We start from the raw sequence: 25,000 nt of genomic DNA, 5'->3' as shown, positions 1-25,000 counted from the left end.
CCCCAGGCCAGCCACTGGCCAACACTTCCCCACCTACAGCACCTCAAGGGGAGCCTGGCGCGGTTCACCTTGGGATGCGCCCAACGCATGCTACAGGTCTAGTAACAGCAAGAGAGAGCTGGGCCTCACTGAGTCCACCCAGGGTTCGCTGTTGGTGGGAGGACCTGGGCTGGACCCCCACCAACCCACCATGGGGGTCCTCCTCTCTAGTCCTTGCCAGGGGGAAGAAGCCCTCGGGGATCGAAAGTCGTTTTTTCCCCCAGCACGTGAGCAAATACAAATATATACATCTGCCACAGAAGCATAAGGGGTTTCTAAATAAAATGTTGTCAGCCACTCGCTGAGTGCTAAAGTAGTGTTAAGCTGCAGAAAACAGTATTTCCTTTGGCATTTCAGACAGTTTCGAACCAATGTTTGAAACTCAAAACCAGTGCCAAGCCTAAACACATCTGGTTGATCCCAGGCCACAAATAGCACAGGAATGCCTTCAACACCTTCCAGAACTGCCATACTGAAAGCTTAATTCCAAAATAGAGCTGACAAAAAATACTTGTCAGCATGATGCCACACGACAAAACTCAGCAAAGCATGATGCAACCGTGAGATATCCAGACATAACATATGGTGCAAAGATTGGAATTAGTGAAGACCGATCACCAAACTTAGATTGCAGAAGGCAAAAAATAAAATCAAACATTAGTACCTTCAGCCAGATTTTTTTTATTTTATTTTTGAAATGTCAAATTATAATCTTTATGTCATTCAACTAAATGTTCCAGAGTGGTGCAACCATGCAGGCAGATACAGTGCCAATTGGTCATTATTTTATATTTCATGCTATTTTTACACATATAAAAATGCTGGTATTTGGTGCCTGAAATGTGGAGCCCTGCTTTGCATGTCTTATTGCTAGAGCAGATTGTTAGGAACTTATTACTGAACTGGCCCGATTCCTCCAGCGTATTTATCATACTTAGCTAACGTGGCACGTGACCAGAACAGGAATAAACTTCACACCAGAGCCCTCCTATCCTTTAAGTTGTAGAAGTGTGGGGGGGTTGTTAATTCTTAAAGCAGCAAGCACAGGGAGAGGAAGAGTACGATGGAGGGTTGGCAAGAAAATGCCGGCTGAGAGCAAAGGGCTGGGAAGATGGGAGACCGTTACCAGCAGCACCGGCGTGGAAGGAAATCCAGCAGAAAAAAAAAAATTGTTCATACCACTGAAGGATCTCAGCTTCCAGGAAAACTCAGGCTGCTCCTTTATGAACCTGATCAGCTTTCTTTTCCTCTGCAGTCACTGCTGGGACTTGAAAGCAGGGAAAGTCGGGCATAAAAAAAATTTCCCTTCCATAGCAAAGTTGTGAAGAATGAATACCAAGGAATATGTTAATTTTTTTTGCCCGATCTAGTCACAGCTACCTTCAAGTCCCACTGTGAAAGTTCACATTTAATAAGGTGTGATTAACGAAAGCTCAAGGAAGCCAAAAATTGTATGTTATGAAATGAAGGGGAGATGTGGCAGGAAGGAAAATGTAGGAGAAACCACAGATAGAATAACCCAAGTGACAGGGAAATCAGCAGATGCTTCAAAATTGGAACTCAAACTACATTTCTTTGTACGAGAGTTTCCTAAGCTTGCACACATACAGGGTTTCATTTTTTTCTTTACTTCCCTTTAAAGTGAAATTGAACATTCAGGCTTGATATATCGAATTATAGCAGTATTGCTTTTATGATCTGTTTCCTAAATATGCATTTCTGCCAATTTAACCTGTTGGTTAAAAGCCAGGCTTGAAGAAATCTCCGGGCTTTGAGCTGTACGCGTACTTTGGCTTTGAACCTCCAGCCTTGACCTGGGGGTGCACTGAGCCCAGAGCCGGGAGGCAGCTCCCTGTGATGTGGAGCACAGATTTTGCCACAATGGGGAAATCCTGCAGTCTTAGCTCGGGAAATTTTAGCACAGTCAAGTCACTTACTCAAATTAGCTTTAAATCCCAAAGCACTCTCAACCTAAGCGCTCCTGCAACCTCAGCGCCTCTAGAAAACCCTCCCAGGTGAGGTGGGAGCTTTCCCAACGCTACCAGCTGCCCAGCTGGATGCACCAGATAGGCCTGCCTGCATCCCTGCCTCGTCCCAGCTGTTCTGCTGAGCCCACCCACGCTACTGTCCCTTTGCTAGTATCTCCATAGTTGCTAATTTTGTTCCTCATAGACCTTCTGCTTTTCCTCGTCACCTTTTTTTGTGTCCTTCTCCTCACTGAACCACCCACGCTCTCTCAGTCCCTCCCTCTGACTTACTTTTCCCTAACGCTGATGAGCCCAACCCTTGTCTTGTTCCAGTTCTCCATAGCACCGCTCCTTCTCCATTACTTCAGATTTCCTGATTTTTTTTTTTGATGCATACTACCTCTGATGCCCACTACACCCTTCTCACCCCACCACTGTGCTCCATCCAGCTGCCTAGCACTTTCCTTCTCCTCAAAAAGAAGTCAACCACTTCTACTGCTTATCCCAACTTGCTTCCACCCACCCTTCCCCAAGGCTGGGTGATGTGCTTGTCCCTCAGTCTTTGCCTGCTTTGCTCAGCCTTTGCACGTGGTGTTGGTTCAACACTGCACCTCCTGTTCGTGCTACCTGGTGCCTTCCCCCAGCCAGCACAGAGGTAGCCTGGCAGGAAATCATCCATATCTTATAAATTAATTTAGAATCAAGAAGATTAAAATGCTTCATATATTCATATTACTTTGTATTATTACTAAAAAGGCTATACTAGAGCTATTGAGTCTACTCCATCATATCAAGGACTCAGTTTTGATCTGAGGGAACATGACAGCTTGAGCAAAGTTCTTTGTTCAGACACCACACAACATACCTTAGCAGTGTGCAGCATGCAGCTGTTACAACACTAATTGAAATATGTTTTTAAATATATCAGGTTTCCAAACATTTGCAGAAGAATTATTTTTTTCCCCTGTGTTCAAAACTCAGTATTTCAGCCATTTAAAAGGAGTGCCTAATCCTTACAATGCATTAGTAGGTCATAAAATAAAGCTGAAGTATAGGTATTTTATACTGGGGATGGGGATAAGTCTACAATTGTAGGTGGATGGGGAGAACCTACAGCTGTAGGTGGATGGGGAGAAACTACAACAGTAGGCAGATGGGGAGAAGTCTACAATTGTAGGTGGATGGGGAGAAACTACAACAGTAGGTGGATGGGGAGAACCTACAACTGTAGGTGGATGGGAGAAGTCTACAATTGTAGGTGGATGGGGAGAACCTACAACTGTAGGTAGCCCTGGATGCTTTATCATCTATTTAGCTATCACACAGTAAGAACGTTGTCATGCAATGTCATGAGATGGCGATGGGTTGAAAGGAAGCAGATGCGAACACCCCACCTCCCAGGTTTTACCCAGTCTCATATGAGATGATCTGTGTCATCCATGTGGGATGGAGTTAGGAGAGAGGCAGCTCACAGGAGGGCTCAAAAACACTTGTGTGTCATCAGGTGGATGCATGATGTAGAAGCCACAGTGAAGTGGCTTCTCACTGAAATGAAACTAAATGATAAATCTCTCTCAAATATGTAAAGGAAGTGTTTAGGCTTTTTCTCATCCCATCATTTCCAAAAAGAGGTTTCCACAGGGGCTTGTGCTCAATTTACAGAGGGGAAATTATAACTAATCTCTTTGCAAAGTCTCTAAAATTGCATTTCTGTTAAAGCAAAACAACAACAAAGAAATCTCTAACAGTAAGTATATCTCAATCTTCCTGGGCTAAAGGTCTGTGACTGAAAAGCTGTGTGTTGCCCATTTGCAGTGGTATAGAAGTCAGAAGACATCAGATCATAAGCCATCACTGGTCCCAGACTAAATATCACCCATCCTTTGCCTAAGGCAAGTGGGTCTTTTTTCTATGGGAGGGGGCCAAACAGAAATCCCACTCTTTGGAGGAAAGAAGGAAACATTTTTGTGACAGTTTGTTTATATTTTTTAAAGGCAGATCTTTTGAAGCTGCTTGGGGGTTTGGATGTTAGATGTAGTCCCAATGGAGATGGATTAGAGGCCAGAGCACAGCGAAGCGGTCAAAGGTGCAAGATAAATGCAATTTATATATAATTGCCCAAGCTGCACCTGTTCCGTTTTGAATGGGAGACCTTGCCTGCAGAGCAAATTTCACAAGCCTAGAATATATCCCTTTTTTTTTTCTTTATCTCAGTGTAAAATAGGGAATTCTAAACTTGTATCAGAGTAAAGCAAGAAAAAATAATCTTTAAATAGCATGTAAATTTTTTATGAATCAAGCTCTAAATAAAGAAAACTCCTGAGCTGGGAATTCAAAATACTAGCCAAAGAGAGATGATTTGCTACCAGGCTCAAGAACAATATTTAGTTTACAGAATCAATCTGGAAATAAAACTAGTGCTTGCATCAGCATGAAAGCTACAAAAATAAAAAAAAGGTCTTAATAAAATATACAGTGGAAAAGGAAAGGATGAAAGCACTAGCACAGCTATGAGGCCCTCAGCAGCCCACACAAGTAATAAAATAGAATATGATGTAATATAGAACAACAATGAAAGGATTTAAAATTTCTAGGTAGGATTCTGAAAAACTGTTTCCAGCTTTTGTTGCAGAGCAGGCACGCTGCAAGTTTCCTTGTGAAGCTACGATAAAGCTGGTGTGTAGCAGACATGGGCGTTGACAACATCCGAACAAACACTAACCTTCACCTTACTCCTGAATCAGCCCAATGCAGCGTTGGCAGGCTGGATTTCTACCCAGGAGCCAGGATATTTCTGTTTCTAGATGCTCCATTCTGTTTGCTCTCCTGCTCACTTACCTACTGCTGTTTTCCCTCCTTATCTGCAATGCAAAGATCTTTGTGCTCACCACATGCTTTGCCATGAAGGCAACCATCTTCTTCACCTTTAGTAAGGAAAGTGTCTTGAACCTTGTGCTAAGCAGCTTGGAGAAAGCTGAGATTAGACGCACGCAGTATCTGCTCAACTAATTTCAGCCTGACCAAAGTTCATAAGACTTCACAGGAAAATAATGTGAGCACTTAATTCCCGTGCTACCTGCCACGCTCTGCACCGTAATTACAGTGCTGCATCCCCTGGTTTTAAAGAAGTAGGACCTTGTGAAGCTCAAACTCCAAGAGGCACACGTAACTTCTTTTAAAATTAAATGGCATCCCAAAATTAACATGGCAGAATTTGTTCCTGCAACAAACAATGACCTCTACACTAAATTTCAGATCAGCTAGAACCAACGTAATTCTCTCATTACAGTAATAAAATAAATTCTCCTTGTCCATATGAAGCTAGAAGCTATTGCAGAATACTGCTAATACTGCATAAATGAAAGACAATGGATTGTGAAATTTAGGCCCCTTTTTCTGCTGTGCTCAAGCTGTGGCAGACGTGGCATACAGAGGTAATCACAGAGCTCATTGATCTGCAACCACATGGTCCTACCAAAAGTTCTCAGATTGACACAAAGAACTGGCCAAATCCCATTCTTCTTCCTTCCTTGGCACAGAACTTGGCTCCACTGCAATACCTGTGACATCCCTGTTTTCTCCTTTACAACAGTTGGTGTAGCACGTGATTAAGGCAGCTCATGTAGTTTTACCTGTCAATGTTATTTTTTGCTCTAAATAATTTCTCTGGGGTAAATCTTTAGGGGCTGCAAAACAGGAATGTGTCCTCTCTCTGACTTCTTTAACCATCTGGCATAGGTTGCAGTAGGTGTGCGGACCATGAGAAGTGATAACAAACAAAAATCTGATTGTTCAAATATCAGAAAAAAGACCTAAAAAGCACGTATTTTTTTACATAGGAAAAAAGACATCAGCATAAACAACATCCACTATTTGTGCTTCTCCAGGAAATACAGGAAGTGTTCCAATTCCTCCTAAAATATGTCTTTATGAAGTAACAACGGATTGTGATCAGCTAGTCAGAAAACAGCAGCACACTCAGAAAACCAGCTTTTTCTCTTCTTTAGGTTTCAAAAAGTTGATTGAAAAATGTGGCCCTACTCTTACAATGACCCCAAATGCAGAAGATGCTGTTACTTTCAATACGATTCCTTCCACTGAACACGGAGTGCAGTTTCGCACCTATGTCATTAATGTTTTTTCCAAAACTATCAATTCAATTTGAAATTCACTTAAGATGCATGCTAAGCCATTAGCCAAAGCCCCAGTGAAATGTGCCTCCTGAAGGCTGTGAATCAGTTATGGAGGCTAGCCCAGCCAAGGTCTGCGGCGCTCCCAACCACCTCCAATGTTAGCGTGACGCGCAGAGGCTCCACGAAAGCAAACGCGTCCTTAATAATACTTCACACTTTGTATAGCGAGTTGCATCACAGGATTTCAGCCTGCATGAATTAAGATTTACAACACCCTGGAGAGGCGGGCTGGTATCATTTCCCTCTATTTCAAAGATGGGCGAAGGTGAGAGAAAGATGAAGCAATTTGCTGAAATTTGCAGAGGAAGTCTGTGGCAAGGCAGAAGAGCACCCGGCGCGCTTAGCCTCAGTGCCTGTGCCTCTGCCACAAGACCATCCTTCCTGTCTCTAAGTGCCGCGCTCGAGCTTGATGATGTGCCGTAGTTCTAGCATATTAAATATGACACCATATACACGTTCTGAATCATAAGGCTGACTCCCATAAAGCTGATGGACGTAAAGTTGAGAAGCCCGAAAGGGCAGAGCAGAGAAGAAGGAGAAAGTCCCTACACTGCAGCTGTGTGGTATTTTTCTAGGCAGTAGGTTCCCATGCTACTTAAAGACCAGAACATATTTTTGCTTTTACAAATGCAGTTTATTTTGCAAATCAAGGTGATTGCACACATTTCAGCTTGTCAAATTTTCAGCCTTTCAACCATATGTCTGTCGACCTTATGGACTACCAACTTTATGGGATTCAACCATATGTCCAGATCCCGATATATATGAAGGCCAGTTCTAACATAAGAGCTTTACGGTAGTAGCGTAGTAAACCATAATGTTTGCAGATGGCTGTAATAAAATCATTCAGGAGAGGAAAGGTGCAGGGACGTAAAGCCTTCAAAGCTTCTTCTACTGAATAAACAATTTGATCTGAATAATGTAGTGGGAAGCACATTCCACCAATGAACTAACCGATCTAGTCCAAAATGTTGCTTTTAATTTTCTCTCCTAATCCTACATGTATTTTAACTTCCTTTTTTATTTTCCTGTGTGGGATTAGCTTAAAATTTGGAAGAAAAGAATAAGAAGGTAAAATAACAAAGTAAAGAATTTTCTTTAAAAGGCACGGTCCACTTCTGAATTGTAAATTTTTCATATGTGAAATGTCAAATGGTTATGTGCAGCCTGGAAGATGTATTAATAGAGAGGTATAAGTTTTTTACCATCACATGGTGAGATTGAAGGATGATGTGACTTGCTTCATTTCCTGAAGTGGGACTCAGCTTTCAAAGTTAAGGAAAGTTTCCTCCTGAGTAAGCTTTTTCTAACTCTAGGATGTTGGAGTTTGGTTTATGTCTTGCTCCACAATAATTCACTTGATAATTCACATTCCCTTTGTCTAACATAACCTGATATCTCTATCATTTGGGGAGCTCCAGTCCTATTTTCCCCTAACTGAAATGTGCTGAGCCGATGTGTCCCCCTCGGAGACCTCTCCACCTCTGGGCTCATGCCTATCCTGGCTGAGAGTGGGGAAGAGAGCACTGCCTGCAAAGGAACCACAGCCAGCATAGGTGTGATGGAGGGGTTTTTCAAACCAAAATATTTTTTAAACTGACAATCTACGGTGTGCTTTGGCAAGCTTCCTTGAACTAGACAAAAATCAGTTCCTACTCATAAAAGGAGGAAACTTTCCCTGGGCATTAACTGAGAAGTGAAAAAGTGAAATGCAACCTGCTTGCACTGCTGGCACACAAAATCACAGTGAGAACAACCCCCGTGAGCTGTTTATTTTCAGATAACTTGGCCAGAGCCAGCTTTTGTGCTGCTAACGTCAGTGGAAGTTTTTCTATTGGATTAAATGGTGCAGGGTCAGATAGTGTCTAAGAAACAAGAAATACACTGTCCCTCTTCCTTCCCATGCCAGACTTTGCACTGACCAAGTTGCAGTTCTGAGTGCTAGAGCCTGCCTCATTTGAAGAGAGCTCATCCTGTGAGATGCTGAGTGCCAGCATCGTCACCGCACTCAGCACCTGACAAGACTCACCCCATCACATCCAACAGCACTTCACCAAGCAATACCCATTAAAAAAAAATAAAAAATAAGTTGAACTGAGCAAAAGTTATTACTCCTTCCCTGTGGAAAGCCTCAGCACCTGCCAAACTGCTCGCTGCACAAGTGTACTTGTGCAAGACTGCGAAGAGCATAGCAGGGAGCTCACCCCTCCTCTTGGCGCTGCAGCTGCCCTACCTGTGTGCTCGTATTTGTGTCGCAGCAGGGAACTGCTCTTCTGGAATGTCTTGTCACATAAGTCACACGCGTACATGCCACTTTCTGTCTTCTTGATCTTCTTTCGGGACAGACAGGAGTCAGAGTCCGTCATGTCGTCAAGGCCGGACATGTAGTCTGGGGTTCCATCAAGCAATTCTCCCTGCCAAGGAAGCACTCGTCAGCAACACCCACTTCCACCACTGCTCCTTCTCACAGAAGAATCAACCACCCCAGAAAAGTTAAAATCATGTCTGCTTAAGGTGGGGGTCCCTCTTAGCTTAGGAACCCATTGACAGTGAAACTACAGCTGATGGGAACTGTGGGAATAACGAGGAGCCTTCCACTTCTGTGCCTCGAACCAACTTTCGGGCTTTGAGCACTCTGCAATCGTATGATTTACACAAGCGGACACTATTTATCATACCAGCACCAAATATTTTCAAGGACCAGAAAAAGCAAAGGGGAGGCTCTTCATGGACGGCTGAAGGTATTGCAGTATTTAAAAGGGGTAAGTGTAAGCAACAGCTGAGAGATCATTCCCTTCAAAACACTGAAACTTGGATATATTCTGTATCTGTAGAAAGGTTTTAATTGAATTTTATATTTAGGTACAAATGTTATTATTATGCAATCCATTTAAATGTATGTCTCCCGACTAAAGGCCTCAAGCTATATTTTTATATTTAATTTTGTAATTTGAAATAGGGAATATTAATAACACTTTTTATCAATGTTCTATCTATGTTAAAACAGCCTTCAGCATTAAGCAATAATGAATGTGGATCAGTAAATTATTAAATTTCTTGATATTTATTTTGTCTTGATCCAAAGAGAGTGCAAACTTGCATGATAACATACATTTCCATTTGCTATCACACAGTTCAGTTTTCTTAGACTAGGTTTGCACTAATTAATATTAGAGAAGATTAAATAGGCTTAAATACATTTACAAAGAGGGCAGATGTACTGTAAATTGGAATAGTGGAACAGCTGTTATGGAGGTGCAGTGCTATTTATGCTCCTATTGTGCAAAGAAGGATTACAGCCTGTAATGTAAAACCATACCTGATTTTCACATTTGAAACTATAAAAGATTTACTAGTCAGTAAAATTACTAATAGACCATAATAGGACATAGGGGAACATGCACAAATGTAAAAAAAAAATAAAAAAAATTATTAATCTATAATCAGTTAATCTCATTTAACTAAACTCTGTACATTATATCTGAAAACGTCCGGCAAAAAGCTATAAAAGTATGTGACTTCTGTAGAGCAGCTCTTTGCTGTAGGCACGCAAGCGGTGAAGTCTTTTTCTACTCCTATGTTGGTTCTGGGACCACCTGAGAAAAGGATTGAAGGTTGTACCCAGGCAGGAAGAAGTGCTGACCCAGATTACAAGTCCAGGCAAAGACTTTGTTTGCAATTAAGGGCCTTGGCTGCTACCTCTCCAAATAATTTTGCTTAATCTCTGGGGTTTTTCAAAGCTGTTCCAGATGACTGGCAGGATTAGAGGACTGGTAGTCTGGGAAGGGCAGTAGTTGGGCTGAAGAAAGGGGCAACGGTGAAGCAACACCCCAACGTGTCTCATCCCCCAGGTATTCATGAGAAGAGAGAACGCCTTTCCGGTGCACAGTGGGTGAACGATCCACAATAAAACATGGAGAAGGAAGCTTTGAGGGCTTTCGATGGAACAGAGCTGCTCCAAGGCCATAGGGACCTCTGCTTAGAGGGACACAGCTTTGCGTCCAAGTGTCAAGGTGTTTCCTAAGGGGTCTCCCACTGCTCCTTTTCCCCGTGGGGAAACGTAGTTATGCCCTGCAAAGATCAGCTTCCCTACAAAGTTTGGTGGGTTTTATTCTGCAGGATGGGATTTTTCATGGACTTCATCATCAATATTATTATTATAATTTAGATACAATTCTAATAAGAAACAGGTGAGCTCTTCATAGAATAAAACCGTAAGTGTTATGCCTATTCAAAGGCATTGATCCTGCTTCTAATCCAAGCAGAGGTTCTTTAAAGGTAATTTCCTTTTCTTTTCCTATTGCAGTGCATCTTTGCAAGTTCAGACTAAAATAAACTCTGCTAATATTGTTGGAAATGTTGAATATAGCTCTGGGCTTTTTTCTTTTGGTAAAGGTTATATCACAAAATACTAAATTCAAGCTTTTTAAAAGAAAAGGGTTGCAACAATTTACCTGAAATCCTTGTTTCCGCTGGTACTTTCTCCTTTGCTGCATATCGGCAAAAGTAGCTGCTCCAGTTGGGTAAGTATAGGCCATATGTGGTAGGAAGCTCATCTGATCTAGTCCTGGGTATGGTCGCAGCCCAGGAATACTGGTCTGGACTGGTGGCATAAAAGTGGCTGGGGGAAAAGCGCTCTGTGGTGGAAGTGTTGTGTATAAAGGTTTGGCACTAAATGGGTTCATACCAAATACTGGGTTAGTGCTTTTATCCAAATTATTTGAATTAGAAAACTCCTTCTTGATAAAAGTCAAGTTCAGTGGCTCATCTGAGTTTTCAGATGATGAAGAAACACTGTTGTGTTCTAAATTTACACTATTAGATTTTGTTTTGTTCTTTGTGGCTATAATACTTTTGGGTTCCTTCATTTGTTTTGGTAAAGACAAGTCCAAAGGCTCAGCCTGAAGCTCCTCAGAAGAGAAACTGTTTGGAGTGTAAGAACTACTGTGGGAGTTTTTAGAAGATGTGGAAGAAAGATTTAAAGGAGAAGGAGTATTGCTCCTAGAGTGGTCCAATTTATCAACTGGTTTAATATTGGTAAAATGAGGAGGTTTTGTTAGCCTGAGAGGAGTATCACAATTAGTAACACTGTTATGGAGTTCAGCTATAGATGGTGAAGTTATAGAGTCCACAGGCTTTATTGGAGATCTGGCTGACAAAGAGTCTTTAGTGGGAGTGTTGTTGGTGGCAGCCAGCGCCACCTTGGCACTGGCCCTTTCCAGTGATGGTGACCTGGAACTTGAATACTGGTAGACTTTTCTTTGTTCAAACCATTCCTTCACAAATTCCTGAGGAAGGCCAACAGCAATGGAAATTTTCAGTAGTTCATCAGAGTTGGGTTCCATATTCATAGCATAATATGCTTTAAGTACAGACATGTGGTCCTTGTATGGGTTGATGGGGCTAGTCATTCCTTTCTCAGAAAGTACTGATGACAGCAAGAGGGTTTGCTTATCAAACACTCCAGGTTTGTTGGGAACCATGTTCTCATGAGGCTGAAGGACTGCCTTGATTTCTTCATTCATTTTACACAGGTAACGCTCATGCTGATGCAACGGAATGGGACCAGGAAAGCTTTCTTTACAGAACTGGCATGAAAATGGAGTGGATACATTATGGTTCTCTATCATCTTGTCTTCAGTTACCAGGTCTATTAGGGTTCGCAGCTTCTCTTTCTTAATGTTATTGAGCTGCCTCCTTGAGTCTGTGGTTAAGCTCTGGAGGCAAGCTTTGGCTTCATTGACTTTCTCTAATGTATAGTCAATAATACTTTTAGTGGCACCATTATGACTTACTACTGGAAGACCCACGGGGGGAATATTGGGGGAGGTAACTCCTTGTTCCTCAGCTTGAGAGCATGAATCCTTCATATGGTAAACCTTCAACTTGGAGATCTCTTCAGCCTTGCAGTCCATCTTCTGCCTGGAAACCGTGTTATCCACAATCTGTAGGACCTTCTGCACCTCACTTAAATTACTGCCTACCGCAGGAAACCCAAGCAATGGTGCTTCCATCCCTACACCTAAGTGCTGCATTGGACTTTGAGCAGACGCATGAACTCCTAAGGGGCTGGTTGCTCCAAGTCCACCATTCATAAAAGGACTAGTTGCACTAAACCCATGTGAGGCCATAAGAACCTTATATTCATTGAAATCTAGTGGTTCTGTTTTAATTTTCAGTAGGCCTGTTTGTTCAGACATACTAAGTGGTTTGCCATTCTCCAGCTTATTTCTCAGCTGTGTAATGGCTGAATTAGTAGGAGAGGAAGATACAGAATTAGGAGAAGAACCCGTCTTGATATTGTTTCTCATTCTGCCATTTACAGAGATTAAACCAATACACTTCTTGCTGCTGATGTGCGAACTGTAGGAGCCAGAATGGGAGAAACGTTTCTTGCAGTTTGGACACTCATATGGTTTTTCACCTAAAATGATAATTAAAACCAAATGTTAATTATCATTTTTGCTGCTATAACGGCAAGCGATCGCATTTGATACTCGACTGATCAGTGGGGAGAATATTAAGTCTATGAATACGGCCACACACCACCACTGCTTTACCTTCCTCTTTCTAGGGGTCTTGAGGTCAGTTTGGACCCATGGTCTCCAGCAGGCAACAGCCACCAAGGCGTGAGACTGGTCCCAGACTGACCATTGCAAGTCACAAGTAAGCAACCTGTGGCAAAGGGAGTCAAATCAATTCCAGACTGTTCAAATTTGATTGTGGTTTTTCCCTTCCAAAACCCAGGAATTTTCACTGGAAATTAATTTGGTAGGAGAACCTGAGTCCTGATGTTAGAACCTCCACATCGGCATTGCTGGAGGTTTGTTCCTGGACAGAGCCCAGTGGCATTCCGTGTGCCGACTGCTGCATCAAGCAGGAGAGCCCAAACGCACCAGTCATTCAACATGAGGAGCTTTGCGCTTACTTGTTATCTGAGAATATGGACTGTATTTCACTTGGGGGGACTTTGTGTTATGGAAAATATAATGGTCTCTTCAGGGTCCGACTGCACAGAAATGAGCGAACGCTTCTGGATTCAAACTGCCGAACAAACAATCTATATTATTTGCAGGAAGCTTTACTATTTCCAAATCTTTCAGCGAGACCGTGGTATTAACAGCATGATAAATGAGGATGACTCAGATATCACTTACAAAATACCTTAGTAGCTCCAAGAAGCCAGAAGCAGAACTGTGTAAATTTTAAGCAGTCTTTAAAACTCAGCTAATTAAACAAAATGCAAATGAGCACACCAGCACCTCCGCTACTCACCACTGTGAATTCGCAGGTGTTCCTTCAGATGGTGTTTATATTTGAAGGCCTTGCCACACTCAGTGCATTTGAACTTGCGATTGCCTGCTCCTTGGGTCAGCATTTGGTGCTGGGAGGGAAAGAAATTAAAAAAAAAAAAGATACCAACATGAATTTTATGCAAGAGAAACCATGAATTTCTAGCTTAAAAAACAAAAACAAAATTAATGTGGATCTGAATTTATCAAGCGGACCAAAAGGTCTGCATGTACATTTATTTGTCTCATCAGTGTTGCAATAAAAATCAAAGTGTTGGCAGTAAACCGAAACAAATGAGAAAGTACTTTCACATGAGCATTCGATATTTGCTTTAGAATTATTTCCTAAGTCTCTCATCAAAAATGTGTTGCTTTAAGGTATCTTACGATGAGAGAAACTGTTTTATAAGAAGATTTGTGGCTCTTAATATTCCTAGCAGATTCTGAACATGTGGGACTCGGCTTGTTTAAAAATTCTGTTTACTGCATGTGTAGGAAAGACAGAAACACTGTCGTTAGTGGCATTTCGTGTAAGATTTAATTCATTATCAAGCAGAAGAGACTGTGTCTTCGGCATGAGCTGCTGCTGGAAATGTTTTCTAAAATCACAGAGCAGCAGGGAAGACCTGAGCTACCTTCCATGCCATGTTTTCCCTCAGCGCTCTTTCTAAGGGGCGAGGGAAAGTTGAAAGTTAAAAGTGGCATAAGGATACAAAGGCAGCTGACCTTTTTGCAACAAGCAAGAAAAGCCCCGTGACTTTGAATTTGGGGAAAAAAAAATAAAAAATGTAGAATATTCAGAATAATGCAGCCAACCATTCTGGATGCTCAAGGTAGGAGGTCAGCCTTCTGCAGGCAGCCACGACACAAAAGCCTATTGCAGGAGCAAGAAGCGGGGGAAAGGGGTGGGGGGTGGGGGAGGAAGAAGGGGGGGGGGGGGGTGTGGAAAGGCAGCACCGAAACGGTATGACAACTGCGAGGGTGTGCTGCCTCTTCCCACATTCCTGGCGAGACAGATGGTGTTACATGGGACACAGGGAGGTTTGTTCAAACAGCAGCAACCTTCAAAGATCAAGCAGAGCCCAGCCCGCCGCGCGCCATTGAGGGACCCGCGCTCATATGTTGCTGAGTTGCATAAACAAACAGCAACAGCTGTTTTGTCTCCCCCCATCGCCCTCCGAGGACTACTATAAACTTTAGTTGTGCCACTGTTAATATGATACAATCATTTTAATTTACTAATTGTAAATGCCATGAGCAAATGAGGGGACTTTTCAACACCAAAGCTACCATTCATAATGCGCCAGTACCAGCGCGCTCTCGCATGTGAAATTTCAGGCAGTTACGTTGGATAAATATCCAGGCGGGGTTTTTTTTTGCTCCTTTTTCCCCCTGGCGTTTTTAATGATACGAAGCAAAAGAAAGAACCTTACGGTGGATCAGGTTAGGAAAAATACATATGTGAAAATGTGTTTGTCTACTGGAAAAGCCACGGGAAGGAAAGAACTGGAGAAACCATTCTGGAATCATTTAAATTGATTTAAGATCAAGCAAAAGATATGGTTCTCTTAAAAATGCTAATTGCAAAAATCGTGCGGTTAGATGTGTGTTTGCCTAACTGAATTTGCCTTATGCTGAGAAAAACCTACCAAAAGAAATAGAGCTGATCCTGATTTTCAGGTTTTTTAAGAAAAATAAATACAGCATAAAGCCTTTATTACATGGCACAACACAGGTATCTATTTATTTAAGTTTTAACCATGCCATTTGAGTTTCCATTACAGCCCTTCATGAGACGGGTTTTCAGAGGTAATACTCCGGCGAGGACAAGAGTCGACTTTCTGCTGGTAGGTAAAGAGTTTTGTGGCACAGGTCTGTCGCCAGCCTGCTTAGGAGCACCAGGGAAGCTCAGTCACCTGTTTGCGATACGCAGCATTTCCTTAAATGCAGCACTGATATAATATTACATGCATCACATTCGAGGAAAAAACCTGCTTTGATTTATTGCAGATACGCTGCCAGGCTATACAAATGACAGTGATGCCACAATTCTAGTGCATGCATGCGTTAGTGGCACAATCACAAATGATAGCCTATATGTAGGATAGGAAGAGTTATCCTGAAAATGTGTAATTATGTTTAACAAACGATTATACAAAATACGCGTAATTTCACGTGATTGAAAAGGTTACTCAAAAAGTAATGAAAAAATATTAGCGGATCTTTTAGCATGTCTTGGAGCTCCTATTTGCAACACTGCAAAGTAAAACTAGGTGAAAAATGGAATTAAAATTGCTGAGATGTTTAATAATGTATAATTAAAATGCTACAGTTTCATTCACTTTTTGAGGAACATAAAAACGAAACTAAAGTCAAGTTAAAGTGCAAATAAAATTTCTAAATTAGAAATTAACACACTCATTCGATCGTGAACATAAGACTATTAAATCATATTAGAAGAGACCATCAAAAAATCATTTAGACCTCAATTAAAGCTATTACCATTAAAAGATCTGCATCTTCAAAATGCCATGAAAAATTAATAATGATTGCCAATCAAAGCAATATCGTTTCTCTAAGGGGTTATTACAGAAAGAAATCACTTAAAACCAGCCCCCCACCTGATCTGTCCCTGGCTTGTGTGTCACCATATGCCGCTCGAGCTGGGTGCGGTAGGCAAACGTGTAGTTACAGAGAGGGCACGAGAAGTTCTCCTCGTTCTTCTCGTGGCGGTACTTGATGTGCTCCTTGAGGGACGTCAGGCGCTTGTAGCCCCGGTCGCAGTAGGGGCAGGTCAGCAGTTGGGCGAAGGCATCTGGAGTTCCAGGTGGCAGGTCTGCGCCCCGGGATGGGGGGGGAAAGAGAGGCAGGCCAAAAGGTCAGCAAATCAATGGCAGCTCATGGGCTGATTGCCCAGGATGGTATGAGAGGAATCGCTGCAATCTGCTGCCCAAGAGGGAGGGACGGCGCTTCCAACCGGCGGCGGGAGGCACCGGCACCCGCTCACGCCCACGGCAGACTCACAGGACCCGCTCCGGACCCCGCTAGGAAATTAATTACGGGCAGCGCTCCTCACACCGACCTCACTGGCTGGGAAACTAAGAAATACTTTTCCTGATCAATTTGTGATTTGCATTCCAGGCCCAGCTCATTGTGTTACTCATGCCATTGACCGAATCCTTCCTACTGATGCTTTTCCAATTATTTATCAAGGTGTCAGAGAGCAATAGGCCGGCTACCCCATCTTTTGTTGCATTAATACTCTATTGAAACTTCCCAAACTTCCAGCTAGAGCAGCAGCCTTCCTCCCGTTTACATTCAGCTCTTCAGTTCACCCGCCAGATAATACAAATTTGCTGACTAAAAAATCACAATACACTGAAATTACAGCCCCAATCTTTGCTCATGAAATTCCATGCCGCTGCAGCTGTTCTTCAATTTTTAAGGTAAACACCCAGGCATGTAGTGCATTTATAATTGCAACAGCTGCACGAGGTCAGGATACTGGCTAAAAATGAATTACAGCCTCACCATTTTCTTCTTGCCCATTGGCCTCTGGAGTGCCAAGGCGAGACAGTTCCTCAGGGGCTTCGGGGTAAATAATGGCCGTGTCGCTGCGCTGCAGGTACTCCGCTATGCTGACTGCATGCCCATCTCCTTCCTCCAGTTTCCTTTTGGCGAAATATTCCTCAAAGTCCGACGTGCAATTTGCGTTCTTCACTAAAAGGAGAGAAGGGGAAAAGAAAAGGGGGTTTGAGTGCACCCTGCCTGAGAGCTTGGGTCCCTTAGCTTCGTTACACATGGCTGAGCTGGTGTACTGGGGCTACAAGGCTGGGGCTGCAGCTGGATCCTCACCCTCATCGGTCTTGCTCCAGCTTCTAATAAAATTAATGCGAGCTTTCCACCAGCGTGGATGGAAGGAAGGGTGGGCAGTTAAATTAACAAGAACACTGGCTCTGCGGGGCAGCAGGAGACATTTACGAGGCTTGGGTAATGCAGGTAATGTTTCATCTATGGAACCTGAACCTTCAGGGGGCTCCTGGGGGACCCACAGCTTTTGGCATGAACACAGCTCAACCTACAGGACTGAGTTCAGCCGCCCCCAGATCCCACAGCCCCTGAGACAGTCCCTGCACTGGAGACGGTGGTTGCAGGTAGTGAAGACCAAAGCTCTTCTTCTCCAAGACAGGTCCTGCCTCAGGCTGCTCTTCCTGGCAGGCATAAGAAGAGAATTGCTCACAACACCTTCCTTTTTTTTTTTTTTTTTTTCCTCCCTGAAAAATTAACTTACAATGGGAGAATACATTGTTTTTTAAAAAAATATTTCTTCAGAGATTTCTGCAAATAGAACCACATGTTTTAGACCATAACAGGGATACCAAGCCTAACACCACTTTTACAGTCTGTAAGAGAGTTTTCCTTCTTTTCCTAAAATATGAACTTAATTTTGTATTGTCCATGCAATGTCCATGAAACTTAATATATGCTCAACCACAAAACATCCTGTTACTAAAAATATACTTTTCCCCTCCATGTATGAACACTGCCTACAGAAAAGACCTTAAAAACTCTGCGAGCCTAAAGACAAATATGAATATAATTATAAAAAGTAGAAACGTTGTATTTATAAAATATAAATATATTTAAAAAGGAGTTGATAATTTTCTTCAATTTATTTTTTTTCGTAACAAATCTTGGAAGATTGTTGGTGTCAGGGAATTAAAGACACTTGTTTTTAACTGACCGTAAATAAAAAGAACAGCTTATGATTGATTACATTTTTAATGTATTTCTCCTTAGGTGAAATAAGAAAATGAGGCAGCACCATAAACTGTTCTACAGGTCTTGTAAAAGTAAAATATTAAATGGCACGATTCTGCTCTCACTGATGCCAGGTAGCAATATGAAGTCAACTCACAAAAATCAAAGGGATTATGGCCCTACAGGTTTCTGCTGGTTTGTAACCACTGGAAATGAGAGACTAACCAGCTCCTTGGTGGTTAGAAATGAGTAAATACTGTGCCTCGGCTTCCTACAAAAATGCAAGGTGATTCTGGCAGTCAGAATGAGACGTGGCCTCTGACTGGGGCAAACTGGAAACCTGAAAGCGCCTGATTTGAAGCGCTGATCTTGTCATCATCAATAAAAGTAGATACTGTTCTATGCAAACCTCATCCCCTTAGCCGATAAAAATCAAATCCTCTGGCTGAGACAAATATGCCCTATTTTTCGTATGAGCTGAGCAGCTTCTCAACTGTTCTGCAGTATTTTAGTGACAGTGACCAAATGGCACAGGGCTCGGGACCCTGGTTTTGGAAGGAAACTTCTGCTCCTATCTCAGCGGTTGGTAGGGAGTCTCTGCAACCCCACAGAGCTCCTCCCTTGGTCCTTCTGTAACTCCTGCTATCATTTGTCCTTAGCATGAGAAACAACATCTTTTTTTTTTCCCCAAAAAAAGCGCAACTTCTAGAGAAGGGGAGTGTGAGTACAGAGAACATGACCAAGTACCTTACCTCCATTTTGTTGCTGGCAGAGAAACATAACAAAATGGTGGTCACTGAAGTACACCACCTGCACAAGGTTTTGGCTTTTTGTTTTTATCAGAACAAAGCTGAGACATTAGTTTTTATGTTGGAAACCTGACTTTTCAGTCCTCACTATGCCTAGGTCTTCCAACTGTTGCAAGACCATCCACCCGCTGGCTTAGCACTACCCCATCCCTGCTCCTTCTCTTGGCTGAGCAACAGAACCAAGGAAAGCAAGTTTATTTTTTGCCAGATTCAGGACATGACCCAGTAAATGCTACCTGTGAAGCAGGGAAAGAGAGTTTTTCTCCAGAGAGGAGATATGGGAGCAGGAAGGGGAAAGGGTGGGACAAGGGCTCCAAGGGATGGCTCCATGCATCATTCTCCTCCAGGCAGGCTCGGGAAGGGGGGGGGGGGTGTGGGTGTGTGTTAGAGCTTGCAACGGCATTTATAGGGTGAGGATTCTAGCCACTGGGCAAGGCCTGAGTTAATATTAGGAGCTTCAGTCACAAATTCGAACCCAAACGAGGTTCTTCCTTCCCGGCCCCCAAGTCTATCTGGAGGCTTACCCAACAGGCTGTGGAGGACTGCTGCAATATTACTGGCCTTGGCTTCCTAATTCTCTGGATTATTTAGTTTCTATGTCTGTACACGCAATCCGGGAGCTAAAGCAAATGTTTATGTCTACATTATAAACCCCTAAAAACAAGGGGATTTAGTGGAAAAGCTGACAGATCCTTAACTGAAACAATACAACCAGTGCTGCAACACTGCAGATTAACATAAATAGCAAAAGATGACCATGTGTATCTGGTTTGTCACCAGCGATGTTACTGACAATTCAGACATGGCTGGAAGCTCACTCAGTGTTACTAAAAAGACGCATCTGATAACCATTAGGTTTCTCTCCCAATTTCAGGGGGGGAAGCTTGCTTCCCCCCTCCATGCCCTAATTTGTTTTCCATGCAGAAAGTCATGTTCCCAGATTCTTCGTGGGCTGACATGGAACACACATTGCACATCTCCTCCTGCGAGGCAAGAATTTCAGCGAAATCTACGGCGGGTGACCTCACCAAATAAGTCTTTTTTTAATTAATTATTGTAGCCTGGAGAGCAGAAATATTTTCAGCTCCAAAAGCTGATGTGGCCATGTCACATAAAAATAAAACACATTAAGGAAAGCTATCTTTGGAGGCATTTAGGACCTTTCAAGATAAAGTGAGAGAGAGGTTCGAGGAGCTTGGGAGACCAGTTATTTTGTGTGGGAACTCGTCCTGCGAGATGGTGATAGCTGCCCTTAATCGCAAACAAAGCTAATAAAACCACAGCCTTCATTAGCCAGGAAGTGAGAGGCCCCCATTGGTACACACAGATTACAGCCTGAAAACGGCCTGTCCTCCAACCTGCCAAGTTTTACTTCTGTTTTCCTCCCTCCAAAGGTTTTTGGTTTTGGGGTTTTTTTCCCCTTCTTTAAATTATATTAAGAGATCTTTACTTGAAGCTTGTCAGATGTTAGTAATAGAAACCAGGAAAATTTTTGCGTTTACAGGAAACTTATTAATCTGTTTTCTGCAAACATCGCAGTTGTAATAACCGTAACAGGTACAATAACATAAACTATAGGAATTTATTCATTCACATTTTAAAATACCCTTCTGCAAAACATCATTTTGCCAAGTAATTGTTTCAGAAATCCCTAGAAATATTTACAAATTAATTTAGCAGGACCAAAGACTCAAATTTTCACTCTGATGGTTACTTTTGCTTTTCCACTATAAAGCCTCCATGGCTCATTATAAAAATATAGTTGATTAATGTATAGATAACAAGATTTCTTTTTTCAGTACTGCTAGGAAGTGGCCACTCTGACAATGGTAGAATAATTTAATAACAGAGATTTTCTCTTTTAGTTTTCTTTCTCTGCTAATGACCTCCTGCAATGAATATGATGCTACAAGCACACCGCAGTTGTTGTGTGCATCTACAGCAACTTTGCAGCTGGATGTATGTGAGGAGTCTGACACCGTATCATCTATCTCTGTGCTCAGCCCAGGTGATAGAGCACTGTGAGATCTGGTGTCAGGAGGGAGAGGCACAGTCTATTAGGTGAGAAAGACCTCCTTGGTCCATCTGGCAGAGCCCGTGTCAACCTGTAGGAAGTCCTAAAGGGCTATCCTGGAGATCAGAAGGTCACTGTGGTATGGCTTTCGCTGAAGATGGAGTCACCGATCCAACTTCTTTCAGTGGGTCAAGTCTCAGCCTCACCTCAGCTATTTTATTAGTTAGTATTAAATCCCCCTACCAGCTGCAGGGAAAAATTGAGGCCAGACACTCAAGACAGGCCTAAGGCCTACGGTGAGGCTGAAGAATAAAACTTTGGACACTTCCCAGACTAGCTAGAAAGGATCTCCAATGTCTCAGGGACTGACCTCTTCCCTTTCCTCCTCAAATAACAGCCCAGGCACTGCAACAGGCAAGCTGGAGAAGTTTTCACTCTGCATGAAGGATGCTGCAGCTCCTAATAGTCAAGGTGAAAAGACCGGCAAAAGCATCTAGTTTATCAGATGATTTAATATGACTAAATAACCTGACATCTCTCCTAAGAAACTTTGGAGACCGCAGCCATTAGAGAAAGGTGTTCTACCCAAGCGGCCCAGGCATCAGCCTCCCCTAAAGGAGGTGGCTGGGAACGCCTCAGTGATAAAAGATGTGAATTAAATGGTAGCAGAGCACTAGACAGCTCATAAGAGTTACTTGAGCAAGCTGCCCATCACAGCAAAGAGCAGCTGGAGTAAAGAGAGGTGGGACTGTTGCACAGGACATTAGGGAAAAAATTGCCAGGTGCGATACCCAGAGCAGCTTTTGCATTTTAAATGCAGACCGCCTAAATGCAAAGCACTCTCTGAGCCACGAGTCCACAGCACACCAAGCTGGGTAGGGGCAACCCTTATCTTTTCCCCCCAGAAAACTGGTTTCAGAAGAAGCAGGACACCCCGTGGACCCCACACAGAGTTAGTGACAGAGCTGGGGGGAGCTCGACGGCACCCTGCCCCCAGAGAGATGCCGTGAAGCCAAAGTCGAGAAGGCAGAAGAGACCATCAGATATTGGAAGGGAAGGGGCTAAGAGGACACGAAGTCTTCCCCCTCAAGCAGACCACAGTGCAAGTATGAAAGAGTCAAGGCCTGTTATGGTAAGGAAAATATGTGCAAAGGAAGTCACATTGCACTGATAGGGGACCTCAAAGGCTCTGGTAATGGTAATCCAGATAACCATCAAGTCTTATTTCTGAATCAGACGTCTCTTAAAGTCCTGTTTCTCCAAGTGCTAAGCACAATCTGTCACTTAATTAGCATCCCTTGGAAATAATAAAGCTTTTAAAATACATATCTATCCAGTTCTGTAGGGCAACATCATTAACTATACACGTAATGATAAATTGTGCCTCGGTGCCACCTCCTTTCATGCATAATAAAACTAATGGATGAGAAAAGCAGTGACATGGCTTTATTTTCCTATTATTTTCCCCCTCAAGAATTACAAAGTAAATTTCTTGTGTTACTTAATAAAGGCATTGGGGTTTTATGTGGGTGTTACCAACATTAGGAAAGTGTGAGTAATAAAATCCTTGCAAGACTTAGGTACCACCTTTTACAGTAATATTTGTAGAGGGCTTTACCTATGAACTAAATCGCATAATGGAATGCATAGAAATATACTTACAGTAGAAAACTTACTTTTAACCCTGTAAATCAGGGCTATCTGCAACATCTTGACTTGTGACAAAATGCAAAAGAAACATTGGGTGTCGTATGGCATTCAGCTGTGCTGAGGATGGAGCGGGGCCTTGTGGCCTTTGGAAAGAACATGGTAAACCCCTGAATTGGTTTGGATTAGAAAATAGTAACAGAAACCTTTTGCTGTTTTGCTTTGCTACAGAGCTCAGAGATGATACCTGCTAAATATCTCTGTCCCCTTTCTTGTTCCACAAAATGTATTGATTTCCAAGAAGAGGGGAAAGAAAGAGATGTGGCAAGTGGGAGAAAAAAAAAAAAAGATTAGCCAGAAACATAATAATCTCATAAATATGCATTTAAAGTGTGTGTCTGTGTATCTATGTAAGGGGTTTATGTGTGTCTTGCTGAAAAGATGTTTTCAGTTTCTGAAGTAGCTTACTCTGTGCACCATGTGAATCGGGGGTTGCCAAGAAGGGTGCACCCCATCCTCATTATCACACTCTTTGTACAGTCCCTCTCATTAAAAGACTACTGTATCTTGGTCCAGCTACTTTAAACTATACGAGATTCGCCCTCGCTGGGAAAACATACCGCTGAAAACTATTAGCTCACAAGGATGCAGTTGAAAGGAGGTAGGGGCTGGCGTGTCGCGGAGCACGGGAGGGGTAGCAAGGACTCTCACCGGATGAGCTTGTTGCTGCACCGTTGTGATCGAATTGGGGGGAAATATTAAAAACCAGAAGAATTATGTAGATGGTTCCCAACTGTTCAACTGGCAACAGCAAAGAAATTGTTTGGCCGCTCCTCCCCTTCATGCACAGCTAAGCTTAGACGATACCGAAGCAAAGTGATGCTCTCACCATGCAAGACCTTACCTGTACCATTGTTTCCAGTGGTCTGAATTGTGGCTTCAGGCCCCATAGTGTCATAATCTTCCTTCATTTCTTCTGTGAAAGAAGCATGCACACTTTTAGCATTCACACGTTACTGGGTTGCTTTACAGAGCTAGGGAGCACGCTGCAGTGAGAGGGAAGATCCTGCTAAGGGAAGGAGAGAAAAGGGCTCTTGTGGACCTTCACACAATGGCTTTGTTCTGGCAACCGAATGACTTCAGCCCCGCTGGATGGATGAGAACTTATTTACTTTAAACATGACAGCGAGTGGTGGAAAACAGAACTGTTTGTTTGGAGTAAATGAAGGGATTTTCCCTATATTGAATCTAATAAGCAGTCAGGTGATTCAAAGGGAATTTTTTAGGGTTTTTTCCCCCTCCCCCTGTATTTAAAAGAAATAATCAGTTAACGGACACCGTGACAGCTGTACCTGGAAGAAACTGCAAATACAAAAGGAAGACATAAGAAGTTCTTGTATCTCTATCTCTATCTATCATCACACAGATCTTCTGAGCTGTCATCATCGTTTTAACCTCATTTGAAGTGTAGCATGTATTAATATCAAGTGGTGCAGAAATGTGACGAATTTTCAACTGTGGGCAGCTCTTCTCTACCCTCACTATTTGTTTGCGTCTTCTGTGCACTCTCTGTGTGCTGACAAAGTCTGCCTTTATGGCCATAAATTGGGTTAATTCACATGCAAATGAGCATGATACGTGTAGAATTATTTACTGTGTATTTATCATGGATCGGTTTACTTTCTGTGAGACTGGGGGTTTGGAGTGACTTAAAATAGCGTTTTGAAGGGGCTGAGTGCAGCCCCATCACTGGGGGGAAGGCTTATTTTCATGGATGTTTCAGCCTGCCTCACAGTGCCTGTCAAACTTGGTTTCTTGCTGATAATTTGTTAGTTCAAGTGCAACAGGTATTCACACATACAGCCTGGTTAAGACTTAACCCTCCAAAGGGTTTTCACAGGCGAAAATAAATATACATAGAGATTCTTTCTCACCTTTTCAACTTCTCCTAAATGCCAGCCTTTCTTTACTTGAAGACAAGCACAAACATACAATCTTTTTTTTTTTTTTAAGTGAGAGAATTTAGTATTTGAGATTTAAGTGAAAAATCTGCTTTAATCTTTCACTTAGCTTCACTTGTAAGAAATAAAATGTCAAAAGGCACCCAGGAATGGTTCAACAGCTACTAAAAAAAAAAAATAATTTCCCAGAAACAAACACAAGTCGATGATGATTCAGGAAGATGGATGCCGCTCAGCCAATCAAGTGATAGACTGGCAAGCAGATCAAAGTATGCTATTAAAATCTTATTGATACATGAAGCATTAAAATTCTTATT

General features: G+C 42.5%; 1 protein-coding gene across 7 annotated transcripts in view; it reads right to left on the bottom strand.

The window, feature by feature from the left end:
* The window catches only part of ZEB2 (zinc finger E-box binding homeobox 2), a 116,955-nt gene that overhangs the window by 2,515 nt on the left and 89,440 nt on the right, over positions 1 to 25,000 (bottom strand). For 5 of the 7 annotated variants that reach the window (XM_037397764.1, XM_037397765.1, XM_037397767.1 and 2 more), the window contains 6 exons: positions 23,627 to 23,698; positions 17,023 to 17,211; positions 16,113 to 16,327; positions 13,475 to 13,583; positions 10,654 to 12,623; positions 8,433 to 8,613 (listed from right to left, as the gene is read on the bottom strand). In XM_037397764.1, the coding sequence (XP_037253661.1) occupies positions 8,433 to 8,613; positions 10,654 to 12,623; positions 13,475 to 13,583; positions 16,113 to 16,327; positions 17,023 to 17,211; positions 23,627 to 23,698 (2,736 nt within the window). The remainder of the gene's footprint in view (positions 1 to 8,432; positions 8,614 to 10,653; positions 12,624 to 13,474; positions 13,584 to 16,112; positions 16,328 to 17,022; positions 17,212 to 23,626; positions 23,699 to 25,000) is intronic. The other 2 variants (XM_037397768.1, XM_037397763.1) reach the window with 1 other exon arrangement.

This window comes from Falco rusticolus, chromosome 8 (assembly GCF_015220075.1).
Source record: "Falco rusticolus isolate bFalRus1 chromosome 8, bFalRus1.pri, whole genome shotgun sequence".
NCBI lineage: Eukaryota > Metazoa > Chordata > Aves > Falconiformes > Falconidae > Falco > Falco rusticolus.
Note: the sequence above shows the minus strand (reverse complement) of the source record. Positions and strands in the feature narration are given on the sequence as shown.